This window comes from Dromiciops gliroides, chromosome 4, assembly GCF_019393635.1.
Source record: "Dromiciops gliroides isolate mDroGli1 chromosome 4, mDroGli1.pri, whole genome shotgun sequence".
Taxonomy (NCBI): Eukaryota; Metazoa; Chordata; class Mammalia; order Microbiotheria; family Microbiotheriidae; genus Dromiciops; species Dromiciops gliroides.
The window spans coordinates 376,142,480-376,160,825 of record NC_057864.1 but is presented as its reverse complement, the minus strand read 5'-3'; the positions used below and the strand labels follow the sequence as shown (position 1 = coordinate 376,160,825).

The following is an 18,346-nucleotide window of genomic DNA, read 5'->3' as shown; positions in this document are numbered from 1 at the left end:
GTAAAGAGACATGAGAAAGCGAAGTGGGGCGGCAGGAGAAACTGCCTTTGGAGCTACGGCCACGTTGCCCGGAGAAGGGTGACGGGGTGGGGTGGGGTGGGGGGTGGAAATCGTGTTGAGGTGGGGGGCGGGGAGAGAAAGCCAAGCGGGAGCTAGCTACCTTTCCCGGGGCGGGCGGGCGCAGGACTGGGTGCGGCGGCGGCGGCGGCGGCGGCGGCGGTGGGAGCCGCAGGTGGTTGTTACGCTGGGCCCTTTTCTCCTCCCCTTTCTTTCTTTTGCCTTTTTTCCGCCCCCTCTCAGCGGCCGCGGTGTCGGCGGCACTTCCCCCTGCTTCCTCCTCCCTCTCCAATCGGGAGGGAGGGAAGGCGACTCGGGCTCTTTCCTGCCTCCGTGCAAACTTCAGCGGGACTCTGCTGGGGCTCCCTGCTGAGCGCCTCGCCTAGCCTCCCGCGGCTCCTCCTCCCCGACATCTCCCTCGCTCCCTTCCAACTTTCTCTCCCCGGACTGACGGGCCGGGGAATGCCCCCTCCTCCGGGTGGGAACGCCGCCTCCCATTTCCCGGGATCTCCTGGGAAGCGGCAGCTCCGACCCACATGAACCTCTGTCCCGGGTTCCCCCGGGCTCCCTCCGCCACAGACACCGGCTGAGTACAGGCAGGGCGAGCCCCTCACCGCCCCTTCAGCACCCCCTCCCCTCGCTCCTTCCTTCCTTCCTTCCCTCCCTCCCTCCCTCCAGCCCGGACAGGAGCCAGAGCCCTTTTTCCTTTCCCCTCCACCCCGCTGTCCAGGATTTTTCTTTGTGTTGGATGAAGACTGTAGAAGAGGGGCCACCGAAGGGCTTTTGATCGCGCCCCCTCCTCGGACCGGCAGGCGGGCAGCAGCCAGACAGACGGCCGCAGGCAGGAGGAGGGTGGAGGGAGGAAGCCTCGCACAAACCATGCCTTTTCACAAGAGGACCGTGGAGCCCGCGAAGATGTGCCGGCTGGACGAAGCGGCCGGGGACGAGGCGGCTGGGGTCTCCGGGAGATGCGGAGGCGGCCCCGGGCCGGGGGAGCCGGGGCGGGCGTCGCAGCCGTCTGTGGGCGCTGCGGTAGGACCCGCGACGGCCGAAGGCGCCGGCGCTGGGGCCGGGGGGCTACTCTTCACTTCCCTGGAGCAGGTCAGCGCGCACTCCCTGGTTTTCCTGCTCTGGCAACTCTCCGACCTCTCCCGTTGCGCTGGGGACATCTTCGCAGAGATAGAGGGGCAGGCTGCTGCCCTGGGCTTCAGGGCCGCCCGGCTCCACGGCCGGCTGGCCGCTTTGCAAGCCGCGGCCGGCAGGCTGGACCACCGCAAAGTCAAAATCCGTAAGTTTCTTCTGGTGCTCTCGGCTCGGTTTGGGGGAGGGGGTGGGGAAAGCCTGATTGGAAAAGTGGAGTCGGCTCTGAGCCCTGCTCCCTCCTGCCCCCTGCCGGCGTCTGGCGGAGGCTCCGCTTGGAAGCTCAGATTTGAACTGGAAGAGAGGGAGCAAAGATTTCCACTAGGCAGTGGCATAACTGGGAGACAATTGGCAGGTGTCAGCCTCATGTGATCCCCTGTATCTTCTCGGATTATCATTTACGGAAAGCTCGTGTTTGTGTTGGTGCTTTTGTTTTGTTTTGCTTTTTGCTGCGAGTGCGCGTGTATGAATCGAGTGTGGGAACTGGGGCTTCTTCCCCATTGCCCCAGTCCTCGGCCTGTCTGCGTGGGAGACTGAGGCAGGCAGATACTTGGGCAAGGTAAACAGCAGGGAGTTGAGTCTGGTCTGTGGAAAGGCTTAGAGAAAGGGCGCACATAAACCTGCCTGGCCAGGTAGAACGGGAAAAGAGGGTGGGATATATTTCCAGAAGGACTTCTTGGAACCCCCCCCCCACCCCCCATTGTTTTGTTCCTTGGACATCAAGAACATTCATTTGTTAAATTCTCTGGGGATTTCAGGTAGTTTGTAACAACTTTTCCCCTTATTCTACTTTTTTCCCCTTAAGAGTATGTCATACTCCCTTACTCGTAAATCAAAGTGCATTTACTGCTGTTTTTCACACCAGGTGCTAAACTCTGAAACTCCAGCATACCATAGCAATGTATTATGGGTTGTAAATCCATGATTGATCTACCAGTTCTTTGATTCATAGATTCATGACCTTGAACTCACCTCCTGAAATCTCGTTCATCTTTCCTCCCTGACCTCTTTCCAACCTTGAAAATCAAGTTTGTATCATTACATGGTGATCTCTCCAAACATCACATTTCATTTCAGCAGCTCAACGGGCTCCTGTGCATGAAGCAATTGGAATTTCCTGCTGGCTCAGGGCAGTGAAACTCTGTGTATGTGTGTTTCTTTTTTTTCCGCCCTGAGCTTTGTCATAAACCTAGTATAACCAAGAGTAGCTTCAGTGGGTAGACTGATAACTTGGAGGGGGAGGGAAGAAGAAAGTATTTTCTGTATGTTCCTCTTGCTATTCTTAGAACCAGTGATGTATCTTTAAAAGGGGAGCCTCAGGAACCCAGTGTGAAATACTATTTCTTTTAGGATTAATTTATATAGAAACTTAAGGGATGCAGGTTCCCATCTTTACTAGTTTATCCTGATCCCAAGGTTGCTTTAACATCATTTTTCTTTTAAATATCATTTGAAGATAATTAAATTGTGACCTCAAAAAATTGCCCTGGAATGGAAAGCTTATAGACCTGTACCTGAAACCTTCACACTTATGAGTAAGCATCTTTCCCTCCCTATGTTACAATGTAAAGTGATTGTCAAACACAGCAGGAAAACCTTTGATTAGGCTGGTGACATGTGTCATTATGAATAGTTCCTTATTTTGGAGGAAAAACTTGTGCTGAAACTTTATTACCCTTTAGTGAGTACACCAAAATGAGAAAGTACTTGAGTAAATTATCTTTTAAGAGTGGAAAAGTGTTCATGAACATGGTTGCAGGACCCTTTTGCCATCATTACATTTAATACTTTTTTTTGTCCTTTTTCTGGGACATGATGTATATATCAATTGAAATTTACACATTTGGTGTACAAATAGATGAGGTAGATCACAGAAAGCTATTTTTTAGAATTGAACATTTCTGGATAGTGGAACTTTCTATTGCTGGTTTTATTACACGCTCAGTTGAGCCCCCTTTTCTCTGCCCACTTTGTACACATGCTTTTGCTGCCAAGATAGCAATTGTAGGAAAGGACAAGAAACAAATTCATGTGATATCTCGTTGTATACACTTGAATTCCCAAAAACCAGCAAAAAGATTGTGTTCAAATTATGGTAAATTAAAATTACTCAGCTTCCACAAACATTTTTAAGTACCTAAAGTTTTTTATTTCATGCCAGAAAGCTTGGATCATTAAATATTATCCTGATCAAACTTGCAGAATTTAAACAAACATAATTTAGTCCTGAGAACAGAAATACAATTAGTTAATTTGCTCATTTGTTCTTCCCTGCTGTGGATATTCATCCTGGTGGTCTTTAGATCTAAGTCTAACACATACTTTGTTTTCTTGTAAGTATTATGGTTGACTTTTAGCCAAGAAATACATATTGGTTTTTAAAATAATTTATGATGTTTGCCTTCTTAGCCTGTTAAAAGGGACACAATCTTTGTAAATTAACTGTACTCAGTCAGCATTTATTAAAATTCTTTAAATGCAGGGGCAGCTAGATGGCATAGTGGATAAAGCACCGGCCCTGGATTCAGGAGGACCTGAGTTCAAATCCAGCCTCAGACACTTGATACTTACTAGCTGGGTGACCCTGGGCAAGTCACTTAACCCCCATTGCCCTGTGCAAAAAAAAAAAAATAGAACTTACAGTCTAATGGGGCAAGACAACATACAAAAGGATACTGGAAAGCCAGAGGAGGGGGTATGATCGGGGCACCTGGGAACATCTTATTGGGTGGAATTGAAACCAAGCAGAGCTGCATATGCAAAGTGGAATGATTTGGAAGTCCAATTTCTGCTCTCTATAAAAGAATTCTGTGGGAGGAGTTTGATACTCCACCCTCCATCCCTCCAAACAGGGGAGAAGAGGCTAAGGGAGGTGGCATCGATATAGGAGGGACATTTTGTTCCATGGAATTGAAACCTGGCAGAGAAGCAGATGGAAAGTGGAGTGACAGTTGTCTCTGTTGTCATGGAAGAAGTCACATTTTCTTTAGTCTTTTCTTATGTAAGTATATATTATTTTCTTTGGGAAAGATTTTTTAAAAATACCTTTTACTATTATAGAGATACTGGCAGAGTATACGAATAAAATCTCCAAATATTCAAAACCTTCACATTAGCCATAAATTGCCCCTTTCTTGTCAAATAAACCTTTAAAGAGAAGGTTTGTTTGTTTTTTTTTTGGTGAGGCAGTTGGGGTTAAGTGACTTGCCCAGGGTGACACAGCTAGTAAGTGTTAAGTGTCTGAGGCCGGATTTGAACTCAGGTCCTTCTGAATCCAGGGCCGGTGCTCTATCCACTATGCCACCTAGCTGCCCTGAGAAGGTATTTTTATTTAATTGTTTTCAGTTATTTAGCATTTTTGTCTCCCTTCCACTCCTTCCCTGAAGAAAAAATAAGAGCAAAATTCTTGCAACAAATAAACTTAGTCAAGCGAAACAAATGACCACATTGGCCATGTCCAACAATGTGCATCTCATTCTTCATATTAACTAATCCACATCATAACGAGATGGAGAGGATTCTTTATCATCATTACTCTGTAATCATGGTCAATTGCTGTATTAATAAAAATTCTTAGGTCTTTCAAAATTGTTTGTTTTCACAATGTTGATGTTATAAAATAAATTCTTCTATTAGTTTTGTTGACATCATTCTGCATTACTTCGTTCAAGGCTTCCCAGGTTTTTCTGAGATGGGGAAAGAGAACTTCTAAGAAGGTGCAGAGTTGATTTGAGTTCCAGTCTTCTCACCCCAACTTATGGGCGACTTACTTGCCAAAAGCAGGAAGGCAGCAAAAAGCCTGAGTGTGTGTGTGTGTGTGTGTGTGTGTGTGTGTGTGTGTGTGTGTGTGTGTGTGTGTGTGTACACATCTACACACACATACACTGGGTAGCTAGGTGGTACAGTAGATAGAGTACAAAACCTACAGTCAGGAAGACCTGAGTCCAAATCTGACCTCAGACACTAGCTGTGTGACACCATAGGCAAGCCACTTAAACCTGTTTGCCTCAGTTTCCTCATCTGTAAAATGAGCTGGAGAAGGAAATGGCAAACTACTTTAGTATTTCTGCCAAGAAAACCTCAAATGGGGTCATGAAGAGTCAGATTCTACTGAACAACAAAAACAAATGAACCCTTTTTGACAACTACCCAAAAAGAGGAGAGAAAGCTCATCATTATTTCTTTTCAACACTAAACTCGGGTTCTTTAATTGTTGGCAAGCCTCTACCTTGTAGGAATTCAAATTATATTCTGCACATCATAATATTGATTCTCATTGTAGTAGGCATTTCTTAGAACCCTATAGCTAGAAAGCTATCAATTTTTTGTACCATAGTTCAAGGATCTGTCATTTAATTGGTGTATGTACTAACTGATGACTCTGTAGCACCTTAGTAGATAATAATAATAATAATAATAATAATAATAACTAGCATTTATTTAGTACTTTAAGGTTTGCAACATGCTTAGATCTCTTCTTAAGTTGCCATTAGAGCTAACTTTCTGGCTCAGAGTGCCTGATACATAGTAAACACTTAATAAAGGTTCAGTTATTGAGAAAGGAAAACTATTAGTTTTGCCATTGTCAATGTTCACTGTTAAGAATCATTAGCTACAGAGACTCCAAATGTTTCTCTAAGTAGTAGCCAGGTTAAAAAAATGATTTAAGACAAAAACAGCGATTAGGAGACAGCCTTGTAATGTGAAAAAAAGTACCACCTCTGAAGGTAGACGACCTGTTCAAATCCTGACCTTGCTACCTGAATGACCTCAGGTTCATCTCCCCTAATCTGAGTTTTCTCATCTATAAAATGAGGCCATAGGGCTAGATGAATGAAAAAAATAAACTGTTTTCAACATTCTAATGTTGAGTTTTTAATCATATTCTGTGCTTTCCCTTCAACTTCCGCCAATACTTCCTTAGCTTTGTCAACAAAATTAAGCTTTATTAGAAGTAGTGACAAGTAAAAAGAGGCCTGGGTGAGAATACTTCAATTTTCTCATCTAAAAATTAGGAATTTAGACTAAATGGTCTCTAAGATTCCTTCTACCGCTAAATCCTATGCTATGATCTCTGCCCTGCAGGGACCCAGAACAACATTGGCTACATGTGCGACAAAATAAAGGTCTTATCCAGCTAGGGAGGTGATGAAACCTTAGTAGGAAGCCTTGGAAGAAGAAAACACACCTAGCCTATCCTTCATCTAACAGATAATTTAGCTTTTAACCTGAGAGAGTATAATTGTTTGATAAAGATCACTTATATAACTTCATGGATTTTAAAGTACATTATTTATTGTGTAAAGCTATTGCTTGTACACTACACTGATAGAGAAGACCTCTGTGAAAGGTGAAAAATGATTAGCTCTTTTTAGTGTTAGTTCTTGAAAAGCAGCAGACTATTTACCTAATGTGACATATACCTCCCTGTCCCCCAAATCTTTAGGAGGTTTCCAAAGTAGGTTTGTAAAACTTATTTTCAGTTTTTCACGGTATGCATGTTATAGGTACATAATCTTCAAATTCTTTCAGAACATTTAACTCTTTTGAATTGACCACAGCCTAGCTCTGTTACACGAACACTTCCAGGAAGTGCCAAATACTCATAGGAATATGGTTCTTTAGTTCTAACAAAAGATAGAGATTAGTAACCAAACCACTAAGAGCTACTGTTTAGTGTTCAGCTTTTTCTAGTATGAAAAATCTGAGCAGTGGGGGCAGCTAGGTGGCGCAGTGGATAGAGCACCGGCCCTGGAGTCAGGAGTACCTGAGTTCAAATCCGGCCTCAGACACTTAACACTTACTAGCTATGTGACCCTGGGCAAGTCACTTAACCCCCATTGCCTCACTAAAAAAAAAAAAAATCTGAGCGGTGAACACACATCGTGTATATACACAGGTTTATATTATATCTGTATCATCAGTATCTGCATCTATTTATCCTGGGAATAATTTTATCAGTGTAGAGGGCTCCAGTTAAAGAACTTCTTTTCACTAGTAAGGATCAGCATTTGCTTTGGGACTTATAGTTTTAGAGAGTTGCATAGGATACCAGGAGGTTGAGTGACTTGCCCAAGGTCATATAGCCAATATGGTTGGAAGCAAAACTTGAAACCCATATCATCTTGACTGAGGTCAATTTTCTCTCCAGTATATCATGCTCACTTTGTTTTAAACAGATATGTATGTATGCATGTATGTGTATATACATGTGTATACATGTATAGGTATATATGTGTATGTACACACATATATTCATATATACACACATGCATATATATTCATTATAGTACAAGGTAATGAGTTTTGTTTTTTCTAATGGGTGTATGACGTAGGGAGACAACAGGATACAGAGAAAAGAGCCCTAGAGTTACAATATCTGGGTTTTAGCTCTGTTTCTCCTGCTTAACTAGCTGTGTGACCTTGGACAAGTAATTTAAGAACCCTGGGGCTTTACCTATAAAGTTAGAAGGTAAAACTAGTTTGTTATAATTCTGTGATTATGATCTCTGAATTTTTATGTGGTAAAAGCTAAATGCATACTGAGTTAGACTTTTACTAATAGGATTTCTCTATTTTTAGAAATGTGTGTGTGTGTGTGTGTGTGTGTGTGTGTATAGGTTTGTGTTTTCTATACTAAAGCCTTCCTGGACATTGCCCCTTGGGTTCACAGTATTCTCCTTCCACTTAAGTATATTTGTGGCACATCAATTGAATAACATTATTTACATTCTGAAAAGGTTAACTATTTTCCAAGGAAATCAGACTGGACCTTTAGAAACTGTTTAGAAACAGTGCACCTGCTCATACTTATATATATATATATATATATATATATATATATATATATAATATAAAATCCTATTTGCTGTTTTTAAGTGACAACAGTATTATGAACAAACGAATGAATGTGTGTTTAAAAGTTGCAGCTTCATTTTTAGGGACTTTGGTAATCCGTTGAGATCAGTAAAGGAGAAAAGAAAAGAGCCATGGAGTCAAAGAGTCGGACAGTTTCCTCATGTGTTCTATTTGTCTTACAGTGAGATAATGTGCATTAAGTGTTTTGCAAACCCTAAAGTGCTCTAGAAATGTCAGATGAGGAAAATGAGATCTAAGGCCATGAATTGACTTGCACAAGGTCACACAGTCAGTTAATAGGAGAACTTGGACTACAACTTGGTTCTCCTGAATCCCAGTTCAGTGCTCTGTCCACTTCACTATGCAAAATTACCTCAGCATCAGGAGTGTAGATATTTTATATGAAGTATAAATCCACTAACTGTTGCTTGTCTTCTAAGCATTCAAAACATTTCCATTTGACTTAGGAAAGCTACATGGTTCCCAAATGCTTAGTATGACCTAAAGATTTATGTTGAAGTGACTGATTGTTTAGGAGTGATCTAATTTGGCCCTGTGTTGAAGGTCACATCAAACATTTTTTTTAATGAGTGCAGTTGTTTCCAAGGTAACTGTGTTAAAAAAAACAATTGGAATAGAACAGAAAGAGAAACTAGATAGTGACAGGATTCTTTTACTAGCTCACTGTCTTTGAAGACAGTTTAGAAAACTGAAAATTTTAGCAAAATGAAATCAGTGTTTTCCCAGGGTACTTTGGATTTAAGAAAAGCTTATGTTAAAGGCTTTTATTTTAAAATGTTTCTTGCTCCTACTAGGTGCTTCACTGGATGTTGTTTTATCAGTAGTTAGAGCAAGGACTGTTAACTTAGGGAATTTAGTGTGTTTGTGAACTTGGAAAAAATTGTTTATTTTCACTAAAATATAAGTGAAATGTAGCATTTCTTTCAGTTATGAGTTCTGGCAACAAAACATGATTCTGGCAAGGGGTCCGTAGGCTTAAGCAGACTTCCAAAGGGGGTCTATGATCCCAAACTCCTAAGAAGCTCTGCTTCAGAAGCACCAGTTTAGTGATGGAGCCTTTCAATGGAATTCACTTTTTGCAGTTTTTAACTTTGCATTTGAAGTTATGGTCACTAGGTTGGTGCTGGTCACCCAATAGCTGGATTGCAGCTTGTTTTCTCATACTGCTTCAACTTCTAGCTATATTGCAAGTGAATGTTCTTCCTGACTGGCTCAATTACTGAGATAGAGCAGCTGCCTTTGGGTGAGATTCTTCTGCAGCCAAGGTCGCACAGCCCTGGGTCTCAGCCCTGTGTTTCTCTGCAATGTAGGTAGTGCATCATTTAAATACTCAAAGAAATATTGATTGAATACAGACTGAAGCATGTTCTTTTGCACTTTCTCTCATGTTTTCTTTTATTCAAGTCTTATACAAAATGACTAATATAGTAATGCTTTATATAATTGCACATGCATAAACTGTATCTGATTGTATAATCCCCCCCCCCCCAGGGAGGGGGATGGGAGGGAAGGGAGGGAAGGAGGAAGAAATAGAACTTGGAATTCAAAAATTTATATATATACTTTTTTTTTTAGTGAGGCAATTGGGGTTAAGTGACTTGCCCAGGGTCACACAGCTAGTAAGTGTTAAGTGTCTGAGGCCGGATTTGAACTCAGGTACTCCTGACTCCAGGGCCGGTGCTTTATCCACTGCATCACCTAGCTGCCCCAGAATTCAAAAATTTAAATAAAATGTTTAAAAAATACTCACTGACCTAAAAGTTTGATGGGAAACTAGTTTTAAGCAATAGTCTTTTTAGGCTCTTGTATAACTTTACTTTAGAAATGATATTTCTTTTGCAAATGAGTCAAATTGATGCCAAAATACCTTGGGAAGAGTGTGTCAGAAATTGAAAAGGGGAGCCCAAAGGTTCTAGACTTTGGCTCTAGTGTTGTGACTTCACCAGTCTCCTAGATTGAACACCTCCTGTCTCAGTAGTGGATAGTTTTTTGAGCAAGAAGAAAAATTTTGTAAAATTTGTAATATAAATCACAACTTGGTTAGAAGTGGGCTTTGCTTTTTACTTCTGGGGGAAGCTCTGGGTAAGTCCTATTGCTGCAATAGGTTGTTTTGTTATTCTAGGATCTCAGGAGCAGGCTTGAGACCTGCAAGCTTTCAGTGCTCTCAAAATAATCTGATCCAGGGCGAAGTCAGATGCTGCACCCTTGGTGGATTATGAGAAGTATATATGTATGCACATATGTGTGTGTATATATATGTATTTGTGTATATGTGTGTGTGTATATATATATATATACACACACACACACACACACATAAAAATTTCAATTGATGCCAGAAAGATTTTAGATTGATTTATATGCTTATTTTATTAGATTTATATAAATTAATACAATACAGTGAGGAGACCAAGTAATACTGATGGTTTGTCTCCAGCATGTCATATTTACTTAGTAATATAGGTCTCAGAACTGGGGTGGGGAGGATAGCCTTGAGATGTTCCTATCATCTTTTAGTATTAATATAATGAATGGTCACTGCTACCTCCCTTATTCTCCTATTATATTTGGAGATATTGGAGATGTTGTTGGAGATCATGTGATACAGGAATGAAGGGAAGATGTTTGAGAAAGGAAGATAAAAAGGGGAGGAGGGAGCACTTGAAGAATGATCTTATCCTTTTGGGTGACATGTCAGGAAAGGGCCTCAATTGAAGGGACAGAGGATGAGATGCCATGAAACTTGAGGAGAAATAGAAATATTTGGAATAACCTCTATAGTAAGATGGATAGCAAAACAATTAGGAAAGTGTCATAAAAGCTGTGTAGCGTCTTTAACTTTCAAACAGCTTGTAGCCTATCCCTAGTAATACATCATAGTCCACCTTTTCCTCTACTCCATTATGGGCAATGGAAATAAAGTTTAGTGCTCAAGGTTATAAGAGGCTCAGTACTATTTCAGTTACATTAGGGGTTATGCCCATTTGAGTCTCAGGCCACTCTTCAGGACTTTAAATTATAGCTACATTACAATCTTTGTAGGTGGAGTGAGTTCCCACATCCAAGAAATCACAGGTCCCTGACATATTGACATTGATTAAATGGACTTCCTGGGGTCCAGCTTGGACAGCTAATCACCAAATCATGGGTATTAAATGTAGTATGATTTCTATAGACAAAAGCGATCTGTATGTCAAACAACCAACAGCCCATGTATAAACTTGGGGTTGTGTATTTTATTTGGGTAACTAAGTTTCACAGGAGATAATCTCACAGGAGACCATAACCCATTCATAAATTGGGAGTTCCTTTAATCATTTGATTAACTAAATATCTCACAGGTTTAATAATAGTCTTTCATTTATATGACATTCTTCCCCTGCTTTCTTCCCTGCCCTCCCCCCTCCTTTTTGAGAAGCTAAAGAGTTCCAAAGTGAATTTAAGTACTTTTGAAATCAGGCATATTCTCCACCCCCCACCCATCCCATGATGGGGATTTTCTTTCTTTCTTTTTTCTTTCTTAAATTTTGTTTTGTGGTTTGTTTTTTTTTGGGGGGGGCGGGGCAATGAGGGTTAAGTGACTTGCCCAGGATCACACAGCTAGTGTCAAGTGCCTGAGGCTAGATTTGAACTGAGGTCCTCCTGAATCCAAGGCTGGTGCTTAATTCACTGCGCCACCTAGCTGCCCCCCCACAATGGTATTTTCAACCATTAGCACAACTCCATTTTTCCTGTTTTGTTTAGCAGTTAGTTTCCAGTTGTTGTTCTACCCATGCAGAAAAGTGAAGTCCTGCCTTACTTTGAACAGGAAGTTTTATTACGGTTATTCTTTCAGGGATACTCTCTATCTTAGTGTCTTGTACTTTGTGCCCCTTCACCAAAGAGAACACCATTAAGCATTTCATAAGTAAGATGCATTAGACTAGAAGCTGCCTAGTTAGATTACAACACTTGGTGATAAAATAAAACGAGAGATTTTAAAATTAGATGTTGGATGAAATGTATCTGTAGTAGTCTGTACTGTGGAAAAAAAACTTTTTTACATTGGAATCTGAGAAGCACTATTCAGGTACTGTATTCAGCTACAGGGTTTTCCAAATGATAGTCTAGCTGTTAGAACCAAAGCCTATGCAGAGTTATATTCGTTTTACATCCCAGTACAGAGAAGGCCTCATGCTGTTCAAGTTGCTAGCCAAATGTCTGCCAGAGAGATTTAATTCTAACCAAAATTGGTTGCTTTCCATCTCTCCTACTAATATATTAAAGTTAGTCTGCCTAGGAACTAATGTGCATGGTGTGTGTGTGTGTGTGTGTGTGTGTGTGTGTGTGTGTGTGTGTGTGTGTATGTGTGTGTATGTGTGTGTGTGTATACATACAGTGTATATATATATATATATACACACACTTTTATATACATATAGTTAATTGGTATTAAGTATTTCTGAGTATCTAAAATAAGTCTTAAATGGATAGAATTTGGCATTTCAAAGAATTTTTTTCTTTATCTTCATGAACTTAATAAACATCAACATTTTCACAAAGCATATGACAAATTTAAAATATGATTAAGCAAATTTTCTTTTATGTAAAGTCATATGATATAGATGACAGTCCTTAAAATATGGAACTTTTTATGAGCACTTGGTGATCTATGTATGCCAATTTTTAAAAATTCCAGATAGGCTACCAATTTCTCTTGTCATCACTTGGTGTTTGCACTTAGAATGCAAGCTGATTTAAATAGCAATCAAGGTGAATCTACTGTAAAAATAATAATGCTATGAAATATAAAAACAAATATACATATTATTTGGATTATATGTATAATATGTCATCTGGAGGAAAATGAATGATAGCTAACTTTTGAATGTTGCATTATCTGCATGTGTCCCTTGCATCATACCTTTCTGATTGTATAATCCCAAATATCTTTTTCAGAAAGGGAATTTGTTTTGCAAAATAGTAAGAATACTTAATATTGATTTTAAATTAATAGTTAAAACTGAAGATAACATATTAGTGTCTTAATGATGTATGTAAAGTGCTTTACAAATTATATAGTGCTGTATAAATATTTATTATATTGCTTCTAGTAGTAATAGTATATTAGTAGTAATATTTATTATATTATTTCTAGTAGTAATAAGAGTTTTTTGTTAAGCACATTCCTAATGTATAAAGTTCCTGGGAAGTTGCAAAACAAATAGAGCCTAAAATTGAAATAAGAATGGAAAAGGGAACAGAGAAGTAAGTATGAATACATATAACAAAAAAATCTGCTAAGTTGCTGGCTTTTGTTAAAGAGTCAAAATATTGTAATTTACTGCTTTTTATCTGGATATAATTGTGCTGATTACCTGACATCCCCCTGAAGATGGGGTAAAGGAAGATCATGGAGCAGCAGGAGTTTCACATTAAGCTTTTGCTGTTGTATGAGGACAGACAAGACATCTGAAGAATAGGGACTCCCTGGGGGCAGCTAGGTGGAGTAGTGGATAAAGCACTGGCTCTGGATTCAGGAGGACCTGAGTTCAAATGCAGCTTCAGACACTTGACACTTACTAGCTGTGTGACCCTGGGGAAGTCACTTAACCCTCAGTTCCCCACCAAAAAAAAAAAAAGAATAGGGACTCCCAACTGCACAGTTGTCTTTGAGTCTATCCCATAACTTGTACTTGACATACTTTCATTCTCTGGCTTGATCATAACTATAGTGATTTAATATTATGACAATGTCAAGAAAGTCTGACATGAATGAAACAATTATGGTCATTAAAATCATGCCTTTTTCTAATCTTTGAGTCACTATCAGTGTACAATCTGTATGTGAATTCATTAGAAAAAAATTAAATGGTATTTAAAATATTATGCTTGCATATAGATGCTAATTGTTAAATTATCTGATATCTCCTGCAGGCTTTATGTACTTGAAAGTATGTTTTTTTTTTAAAGCAAACCTCTTCAGGCTCTTAGTTAATAGGCCATGAAATGTACTAATAAAACTAGTTTTAAATATGAAAGAACTTATAGGACACTTTGGTGACAGCTAGACTTCTTTGGATCACTTGCTGTTTATAGCAGTGCTTCCTATTGTGAAAAAGTATGTATTTTTCTTCAGGAACCTTCTTTATCAAGTGTTTAGTGGTCAATAGAATAAGAACACTACATGAATAATACAGTGTATACTAATAGTACTAGTACAGTCTGATTGGGTGTTGACATCCATATGTTAAAAAGTCTGGGAAGTCATCCTTTCCTTGTAAGAAAATTAAATCCTTGCTTTGATTTCTCAATCTTCTCCTCTGCCCCCACCCTTTAATGGAAGAAATAAGTAAAGTGATTTTTTACATTTACTTTCTCTAAGACAAAGAAATATGTCACAAGTTTGTTCTTTTGTTTTGAAAATACATTATATAGAGAGAGCAGCTCTGTATATATAGGTTAATGAATAATTGAAATAAAAATGTGGTAGTTATTTAGATTTGGTAGTGTGCCTCTTCCATCCTAGAGCATTTTGCAGAAATATTTGTGTGTGTGTGCATATGTGCGTGTGTGTGTGTATGTTTGCAGGGGCAATGAGGGTTAAGTGACTTGCCTAGGGTCACACAGCTAGTAAGTATGTGTGTGTTTTATTGATTGGTTCTGTTTTCCTCTTTATCTTTTATGAAGCAAATGTTCCCCCCTTATCCCTCACACCCATGCCAAAATGGCAATTGGACATCTGTGTTAGGTTTTCCGCCTTGGCTGTTGTCTGATTTTGGCACCATATGGAGTTTGTTTATAGGAAGCCCAGCAGGATTAAAAAAAGATAGCTCTGTAAGGTTATCTCCAACTCTCCCTTTTGTTCTTGCTATTTTGGTAAGAGATGAAGAATGAACAGAAATGTTTCTTGCCTCATCTCCACAGAGGAGATGATAGTTTGAATTGGAACACATTAGAATCTAAGTTTAAAAAAAATTAGAATGACCTTTCAGTAATTCTTAGCTTAAGAGGGAAAGCAAGTTGGACAAGTATAATTCACTTTCTGGTCAACTTCCAATAAATACAAGTCCTGATGATGTGAAAGGCAACATGCCACCAGGGAAAGAGACCTAGTCTTCAAATGAGAAGACCTGGGTTCAAGTCTTTTTTTTTGACATCTATTTGTTGTTTTCCTGGGCAACTCTCCTAAGCTCTCAGTGCCTCAGACAACTTTCTATGAAAAGTTGTAGAAGAGTTGCCAACCTGCAATAATAGAGGCAGTTTCCCTAATAAGTTTTCTACATCAATGAAATCCTAAATTGTGACCAAAGGGAAAACAGAACTAATCCTTCACAACTGGTTCCTAACATACTTTTTAGCTTCATTACATATTGTTTCCTGTACACTAAAAGTCTAGCCAAGATGGCTATTGTTGTTCCTCTCCAGTGACATCACATCTCCATTCTCTGAGGCTTTACTCGGACTATACCTCATGCCTGAATTTACTCCCTCATTACTTCTGCCTTTTGAAGTCTCTGGTTTCCTTCAAAACTCATCTCAAATACAACTTTGTACCTGGAAGCTTTTCCTGATTCTACTTCCTCTCTCAGGTCCCAATTCCTCCAACTCCACCCCCCATTACATTTTGTTTATTTATTTCATTTTAATTTTTGTATATATCTATGAATGTGCAGGTTGTCTCTTCAATGGAGTTTAGATACCTTTAGAACAAGGACCATTTCAATTTTGTTTTATAGCCACAGCAATTAGCACAATGTCCGACACAGAGTAGATTCTTAATAAATGTTCATTGATTAATTGACGGAAGCACAAACATTGTGCTTATAAGATCAACTGAAGTATAAGATCAATGTAAAGTCAATTAAAATGTATTTTTAATCAAATAATGTATTGGTAGGAGGAATAATACCCTCAAGCCTACTGCAGTATTTAATTATATAAAATTATAATATGCTATCTATAATTGCCTAATGACTTTCCTGCTTCAGAAAATCACACCTCTTAAGTGAAGGATAACATACAATAATGGGAATAGCTAATTGTTACTATAGGCAAGCTTACCTATCTTCTAGTGTTGAGGGAAGATACCAACCACTTGTAAAGTAGCTGGCCCTGGGACATCATCTCTTAGACTCATCACTTGTAACCACTAAATTAAGGTACTGAATACATCAGCTGTTGTTGTAACAGAGAAAAAACAAACAAACAAAACTTGTTAGTAGGTTTTGGGCAGACTATTCTGCCATTATTCTGTCCCACTAGAGAATTTTCCGTGAACCTAGTGGTAAATAGTTTCTGCTTCCTGTCCAGGATAGTAAAGACTTAGCAAATAATGCTTAATTAATATATAACATTAAAAGTGGAGAGTAGGGTTCTTGGTTTAAAAATCCAAATATTACTGCCAATTCTTGCTTTACAATTAAACTTGATATCAGGACTGCTCTAACAGCAATTGGATTCTTGGATTTTTTTTTTGTAGTTATTAAGACTTAATGTGGTAAAGAGATATGTTTCCTATCTGATTTCCCCTTTCCCAGGGACTTTAAATGTAAAATTTCAAAGGATTTAGAACCATAAGAGATTATTTAGGGATTATCTTGCCCAATCCTTTCATTTTACACATTAAGAAACTGAGACCTATAGAGGTTAGGTGATTTGCTCACAGGTAACCAAGATTTTTAAAAGAGCTCATGAAAGCAGCATTCTGGCTCTAAAGTCCATGTTCTCTCCACTGTACATGCTGATCTCATGGTAAAAAACAAAGACAAAGAAGGCTAAAGCATCAGATGGAGTATCTTAGTGGGTGGAGATGTGCCTTTACTTTCCAGGACTTTCTTTGCAGTTGGCTCTCAAGCCAGCCTCTTTAATGTTTCTAACCAACATTTGAGGAGACAAAAGTAGCTTTTCTCAAAGAACAATTATAATAAAACATGTCTGTTGAGATTTTTATAAAAAGAAATTGGCTCCAAAAATGTAACCTGAAAGCACCGAAATGGAAAATGGTGGAACTGAGTAGATGGGCTATAAACATTTGTGTAATCTGAGGGAAACTTTACAAATAGCAGCTTGTTAGGTCGGTAGTGGGTTATAGGGTTTACTGTAGCATGTTGTTTTTTTTACCCCTTTTAAAGAAGTTGCTCATCTTTCAATTTAATTTTTCTCCTCCTCCTCTTCCTTCTTCTTCCTTCCTCCTCTCTATCTCACCCAAGCTGAAAGTATACCTGTTATTCATTGGTGGATACCAATTTTGATTTTTATTTTGATTTGAGAAGATTTAATATTATCTCGGAAGTCATCAGCTAGATACTTTATCCTACCCTGTTTTTCTGACTTAGACCTGTTTATTTCTTCTTGGACATCCTTGTAGCCTTCTGCTAATGCTTACCATATTTGTGCCAGTAGCCCAAAGACTTTATTCCTATTGGACTTTGGAATTCCTGAACTCAAGTGATCCACCAGCCTCAGACTCCCCAATAGCAGGGATTATAGGCATGTGCCACCATGTTTGGTTTTTTGTTTTAAATCTAATCTTTTTTTATTATTAACATTTGTATAAGTTCTCCACAAATTGCTGCTGGATTCAATCTACAAATAAACTAGCAACTAATAATATAAAGTTGAAGCAGTTATAAAATGAGGTTCAGGCTTTTAAATATTTCATTTCTGGGGGGATATTTAAGTTAAGATAACATATTAAGGATTGGTTAGTACTAATTACTTGACTGGACTGAAATGTTGGAAAAGTTTATTTTAATGGGAATGCTGAGGGAATGGGGTATTCTAGTTTAATATAATTTTCTGGTCAACTGAGATGTAACCAGAAAATTATTTTTATTTGAGTGTTTGTTATTACAAATATTTATAAGATGCATAAGACTGCTTTTTCTAAATGAATGAAGCACTTATTAAGCATTGACTATGTACAAAACACCATGCTAAGTTCTAGGGATACAAATAGAAAAGACAGGGACTTTTCACGGGGCTCACATTCTAATGGGGAAGCCAGTACCTTTGGAAGGTTTGAGTTGCAAGTCAGAAGTAGAGGTCTTATGGTCTTTAGGGTGCAGCTTCAAAGCAGATCATAATGACTCTTCTTTAATAATTTTCGATGATCCACATCAAAAACTGATGAGATTTTTAACCATTTTCCATTGCCAAAGACTTTGATGACAATAACTTTCTTCTCTGGTTCTTCAGCAGATATGGCTGTAGTATCTGCTTTAGTAAGTATGGTATTGGGAGGAAGATGGAATCTTTGATAACTAAAATTCTTGTGTGTCTCAGGGTC

General features: G+C 39.1%; 1 protein-coding gene across 2 annotated transcripts in view; it reads left to right on the top strand.

Moving 5' to 3' along the window:
* Positions 1-241: 241 nt before the first annotated feature.
* Positions 242-18,346, top strand: part of NHSL1 (NHS like 1) — a 295,287-nt gene continuing 277,182 nt past the window's right edge. Inside the window, exon 1 of one of the 2 annotated variants that reach the window (XM_044002291.1) lies at positions 242-1,345. In XM_044002291.1, the coding sequence (XP_043858226.1) occupies positions 937-1,345 (409 nt within the window). In that variant the 5' untranslated portion in view covers positions 242-936. The remainder of the gene's footprint in view (positions 1,346-18,346) is intronic. The other variant, XM_044002292.1, reaches the window with a different exon arrangement.